We start from the raw sequence: 6,193 nt of genomic DNA on the forward strand, positions 1-6,193 counted from the left end.
TATGATAAGAAGTATTGTTGAGGGTCTTCAGAGGGTCCAAACTGTTAACAGTGTAGGCCCTGCTCCTTCAAACACTTCCTTAACTTTATTCATGTGAAACATTTTATTGAAATTAATGTCCACTAAGGGGCTGATTAAGGAGCATGTACCAAATCCTACATCTTGTGTACGCGAACATATACCAACTATCAGTTCTCCTGTTTATGGGATTTGTACTCCGATTTATGCATAAAGATTTGAGGTCAGAGTGAAAACTGTCCAAACACATAAGAAAAGACACCAAGGGGAGAGATTACCAAAATAGCACTTGTAGTTTTAAAAACTTTTACAGATTAAAATTTGGTCTCTTGTTCTTATTCACAATAGAGCTTTAAATATACTCTGTAAAGGGAGATGGGGTTAGAGTTTTTACTGCTTTTTTTTCTGTATAAAGGGTACCTGCTGTGTATGTTTAAAAAAAAAAAAAATCAAGCAGAAAACACAAGAAAATGAGGGTTTACCTAGGTTGGAAGAATATGGCCTTATCCAGAATAGGATAAAGAAACTGAAGTTTTTGGTTTTTCTTTTTTAAGCAATGAGGAGTGAGTTCCACTTATCTTCCCGTTTCTTCAACTTAATAATCAGCCATGTTAGATGTGGTCTCCTCTGGTTTTGTTGGAGATCTGAGGTTCTAATGTATTTGGAAAGCCTAGTCACCCCCTTAGGTTTTAACTCAACCTAGTTAGCACTATTAAAGTCAGCATGCCTTGTAAGAACAGTTCAGGGAAGACATGTTTGCTAACGCATTCTGACGTACTTTTTAAATCCTAGTCTAGATAAGGAACTAATGGTGAACTAATGCAATATTGCCCTCTTTGGATTCAAGAAAACAAAGTGGGAGTTGAGAGAGGAAGGGATTTTTAGTATGAGTGTTCTAAAACTCTCCACATCTTTGTTTTTGGTGTGTGTTGTTTGTTTGTTTGTTTTTGAGGGTTGAGAATTAACACCTATGTACCTTCAGTGATTAACCTTTTATAAAATTAAACTTGCCACCCATCACCATCCCATGGAGATCTGAAATTTAACAAAATAAATTCTTTGAAATATCCAGTAAAACTATGGAAGACCAAACTTGATATTTCAAAGCTTTTTATAAAATAAAAGGCAAGTGGGAACTTACCCCCGCACCTCATTTTTTTTTTCCTAACTAGCAAAACCCTTTTTCAAATTCTCAGTAAAAGGCTGGATTAAAAAAAAAATCCTTTCGCAGGCATTGCTAAAGCTATAGTAACATTTCAGCCTTTTATAATGACGTTTCTGCTTAAAATGGAGTCTTGTGACTTAAGAATAATACTTTGTTGTTGTTCTGTCTTGCAGATGACATCCTTTTTAGTGATGAAATCATAGCCAATGGTTTCCATTCCTGTGATAGTGATGAAGATGACAGAGCCTCACGTGCTAGCTCTAGTGACTGGACTCCAAGACCACGTATAGGTAGAAGTTTATATAATGTATCATTTACAAGATTCTTTACTTTTAACTTTTTTTTGATGTCTGACCTTTAATATTGATTATCCTCTTCCTATTGCAAGAGTCCACTAGGCTATTTTGACACTATTGTATTATACTTTTCTGGAGGTTGCAGTTGTGGGCAGTATATTGTTCAAGTCTGGATGGTTAAAGGTGAAGAAGAAATTCCTTAGCCTTCTGACTCTAAAGCAGCTAAAATATATTATATGGCATCTTTCAAACATCTCACCACTATATAAAAATATGCACTTCACCCAATTTAGATTTATTGCCAAATACTGTCTACCAGCACTTTCAAATCAAGATTTTAGTACATCATCTTTCCTGAAAACATGGTCCAAAATGTTGGAAGCGTTACACAGAATGACAGTTCTTAAAAGAAAACATACTTTTGGAATTAGTGTTCTAATGTGATTTTTGTACAGTCTTCAAGCATAATAAGAGATGGGATCTTATGTCAACAGAAGCCCTGCCCTGGCAAATCTGTCTGGTAGGATTTTCTAGATAAATTCTTACTGAGTTATCTATCGTTAGTGAACAAACAGCACCACTACATCTGAGTCTAATAGTCTGTTTTATATAGATAAGGGTCATTGATGAAAAGGCTCTTAATTGGGTTAGTAAGATAGAGAAGTAGTAACAGCTAAAATGTCTAAAGAATTTTCCTTGATTCAGAATGTTAAGTCAGATTTTATATACGTTGTTTTTCTATAATAGGTCCCTACACTTTTGTTCAACAACATCTCATGATAGGCACAGACCCACGGACGATTCTGAAGGATTTACTACCAGAAACAATCCCTCCTCCTGAACTGGATGATATGACTCTGTGGCAGATTGTTATAAACATTCTTTCAGAACCACCAAAAAGGAAAAAACGAAAAGATATTAATACTATTGAGGATGCTGTGAAATTTTTACAAGAGTGCAAAAAAATAATTGTCTTGACTGGAGCTGGGGTATGTATGTCTAAAATGTGTTACTGTGAAAATAAATGGATAACTACTTAGGTTCCGATCCAACAAGTTACTGCAGGCTGCATTCATGCAGAGCCACACTGAAGTAAGTGGTGCTGTGAATGGGTACAGCAGTGCACCTGGACACTAAATCACAGGATCAGGGCCTAGACTTAGAATTTCAGCTAAATTTAATTTTACAGATCTCGTATACTGGAGAAAGAAAATTTGCTCAATATTGTTATGCCTTAGCTTAGACATCTGTATTCTAACTTGTCTAGCATCTAAAGGCAACAGATGTAAATTTTTTTTATCTCTAGTTACCTGTTCCACAATACTAATTTTCTGTCCCCATCTTAGTATCTGTTTCAGCAACACAGAGATTTTTCTGTTGTATTACTTTGGGCCTGCTATAACTTCCATTGGATGAAATATCTAATATCCTGTTAATTTAGATGGGAGCTGGATTGATCTTTCTTTGTCAGAACATTGTATCTGATCATTTGGTTGCCCCCTAAGAAGTAATCAAACACAGTACATATCACTACGGTCAAAAGTTCTTACATTTGTGTCTTTCTGCATACCAACCATGTCATGGCACAGAAGTCAAGGAATATTGCTTGCTTTGTTTTGTTCCTGTTGTAACACGACTGGCTCGAGAGAACAGATGTGATTGTTACCTCTTCACCCCTAAAATGGAGTGTGATTAGAAATAAGAGATGAGCAATTTGAGATAAACCAATGTGCCCATAAGAGAAGGAAGCAGCCCTGGTACTGCCTTGTTTTATTCAGCCTGTAATTGCTGAATAAAACAAGCCCTCAAATCGAAAAATTTTGGCTAGAGAAATCATGATTATACTTAAAGTAATAGCATACATAATATCTTAAAAAAATTGAGCACTAAATTGAAAAACCTAACATTTATTTGCCTAGTATAAATAAAGTGATGTTAATAAGCTGATCTGGTACTATAGTATTTCCTTTAAAAAGGATGAATCTTCTTGTTTACAACTACTATGGGAGATCAATGAATTTCATTTTAGGAAACCAAATTCAGTGTTCTTGTTTTAGGTCTCTGGGTACTTGTATTTACAAAAGTTTTAATGCAGTACTAATATATTCAATAGTGTTCTCTTAAACTGCTGGTCCCTGACATGTAGATTGCTGTACAGCTTTTTGTGACCTCAAAGCTAAATTAATGTTCACCCTCTCTTTTCCTGAACATTCATGGGGAAGCTTTACATTGCTCTGTCAAAAATGAGTCTATAAAGTAGACATGGGTTATTCAAATTGCCTTTATTCTCATTCTTTGATATTAAAAGTTGGTAGCACACACATGCTTAGTTCTCAGATATAGCATATGCTAGCAAGCCATCATATCCAAATATACAGTTGATTTCAGGCTACAAACTGTAAACCTATATTTCAGGTGTCTGTTTCTTGTGGAATACCTGACTTTCGATCAAGAGATGGCATCTATGCACGCCTTGCAGTAGATTTTCCAGACCTTCCAGATCCTCAAGCAATGTTTGATATAGAATACTTCAGAAAGGATCCAAGACCATTTTTTAAATTTGCAAAGGTACTGTGTTCCAACTGCTTTTATTATTTTGGACAGAAAAGAGATGCCTCTGTCAGAGACAGAAGATAGTTCTGCCTTCGCTTTTTCTTCATGAACAAGGACAAATCCTAAAGCTACTGAATTTATCTTAATGAGGAATGGCCTTAGTCACCAGTAACAAAGTGAAACTGAGTAAGGCCATCCCTCATTAAGATAAATTAAGAGGTCAGTATTACAGAGTTAACAAATTTCACTATTCTCAGTATTATGTATCTCATCCTAGGTAAAGCCATATGTTGGCTTCAATAGGAATATTTATAATTTAAAAAATAAAAGGTAAAATGTTGCTAATTTTACAATACTCTGTTTTTGTAATAGGGATACTAACACAACCTTTCTAATTTGGGCTCTTACTTGAGGGAAGGTGTTGGAAAATATGTTTGCCAAGGATGCGATTATCTAGGTGATGTTCTGTTATCAAGTAAAGGCACAAAAGCTCTTAGTGGGTGTTTGTCCTCTGAAGAGAAAGGAGGAACATGAGGGACTCTTGGCAGTACATGAGTGTAATTAACATGTATTCAGAGACCTATTTGACATGCTTATTACACCTGGCAATGTAACAAGTTCATAGCATACATTCAGACTTAAGCGGGGGACATAAAATCCAGTAGAGGAGGAAGTCTTCATATACTGACAGACTTGTTTGGGTTTTTTATGTAGCTCCTTTCTGCAAGCATAAAGATGTCTTAAAGACTTAAACAATACAAACTGTATATAGGGATCACTTCTGTCACATATTGGATGGGATGCAGTAGCTTTTTAGAACAATGCCAGTGAAGCTAAATAGCTTTAGGAAAAAGGGAGGCTATCTAACTGAGATCAGATGCAGAAGCAAAATACAATTTATATCTAGAATTTCCTCAGAACATTAACTACTCCATCAAAAACAAAATGAAATACCATGAGATCTCTAGGGAGTGTTAAGGACCTTTGAAACACAGCACCGGCATTAACATGGTGCATCCCACTAAAGCACTATTTAGTACTAACTGAGAGGTTGGAGAAGAAACATCACATCCTGCAGCATCTTGGTTTTCCTGGAAGTCTGCCATCCAAATACTAATCCAGTCATGTCCTTTAGATACTCAGGAGCTCACTGATTCCTTCAGTATCTACAAAATTCACCCCTGCCCCGCTGCTAAAATCCTTGTCTGTGCATCTCTCAGAACAATTACTGTAATTTTTTTCCCTTCTTTACCTCCAGTCAGCTCAGTATTTTGCTACCAAAATAATCACTCCCTACTCCTGCCACTGTTGCCTGTCACTTTTTTTTCCTCTCTCTCTTCCCCCTTCACTCTATCCCTGGCTTTCTATATTCTATCAAATTCTTTATTCCTATCATTAGGGCCTTGTATAGTCTTGCACAAACCTACATTTCTGGTCTTACTGTGCTCTACTCACCATACTTTTTCCTATATTCTTTCTAATACACTCCTAGTTTTCTTGCTTTTCTACCTTCTCTATCTCCTTCTGCCTGTTGGCTTTGTGCCTTTTATGTACCATGCTGCTTCTGTTTCTCTCTCCTGTTATACCATTCCTTTAAAATCATCTCAAACATTTATTCCTTTTTTCTTCTCATTAATAATCTCAACGTGCTCCTTTCCCCTAAAACTGTTTGTCTGTATCTTATTTTATTTGGCTTATAAATATTTGGGTTCAGGGGCTAGATCTCATCTAAACTTGTAAAGAGTGATGTAAATTATTTGCACTAGATAACTGTTTAATAATAGCCATCATAGCCTGATCATAATCTGTGGTGTAATTTAAGGTCATCAGTGCCCATTGCTGCAATTTAGATGCAGATGTCCTTTCTGATGGGTATCAACTTTGAATCACAATTACCTTTACTAATTTGCCTCTGGTGGTATGGAAGGTTACACAGCAGTCAAAGGTAGAACTGGCACAAGGAGAAATTAAATGAACAGTTTACTGATGTGTATGTACAGAACTTCTGGTTTTCTGTTTAAACTAATTTCTTTTAGTAAAAATCTGAAATTATGGTCAGTGTTTACCATTAAATATATCTTTTTTTTTTTTTTTTTTTTTTTTTTTTTTTTTGAAAAACCGGCCCTTTTTTTTTTTTATGTTTTTTGGGTTGGTTCTTGGG

The 6,193-nt window shown here is 35.7% G+C and overlaps 2 protein-coding genes across 3 annotated transcripts in view; one reads left to right on the forward strand and one right to left on the reverse strand.

Moving 5' to 3' along the window:
• The window catches only part of DNAJC12 (DnaJ heat shock protein family (Hsp40) member C12), an 82,182-nt gene that overhangs the window by 41,339 nt on the left and 34,650 nt on the right, over positions 1 to 6,193 (reverse strand). The window lies entirely within an intron of this gene.
• SIRT1 (sirtuin 1) overlaps positions 1 to 6,193 on the forward strand; it is a 30,718-nt gene that overhangs the window by 1,933 nt on the left and 22,592 nt on the right. For both annotated transcript variants that reach the window (XM_032795274.2, XM_032795276.2), the window contains exons 2-4: positions 1,357 to 1,473; positions 2,227 to 2,468; positions 3,895 to 4,047. In XM_032795274.2, the coding sequence (XP_032651165.1) occupies positions 1,357 to 1,473; positions 2,227 to 2,468; positions 3,895 to 4,047 (512 nt within the window). The remainder of the gene's footprint in view (positions 1 to 1,356; positions 1,474 to 2,226; positions 2,469 to 3,894; positions 4,048 to 6,193) is intronic.

Source organism: Chelonoidis abingdonii, chromosome 15 (genome assembly GCF_003597395.2).
Source record: "Chelonoidis abingdonii isolate Lonesome George chromosome 15, CheloAbing_2.0, whole genome shotgun sequence".
In the NCBI taxonomy this organism is placed as follows: Eukaryota; Metazoa; Chordata; order Testudines; family Testudinidae; genus Chelonoidis; species Chelonoidis abingdonii.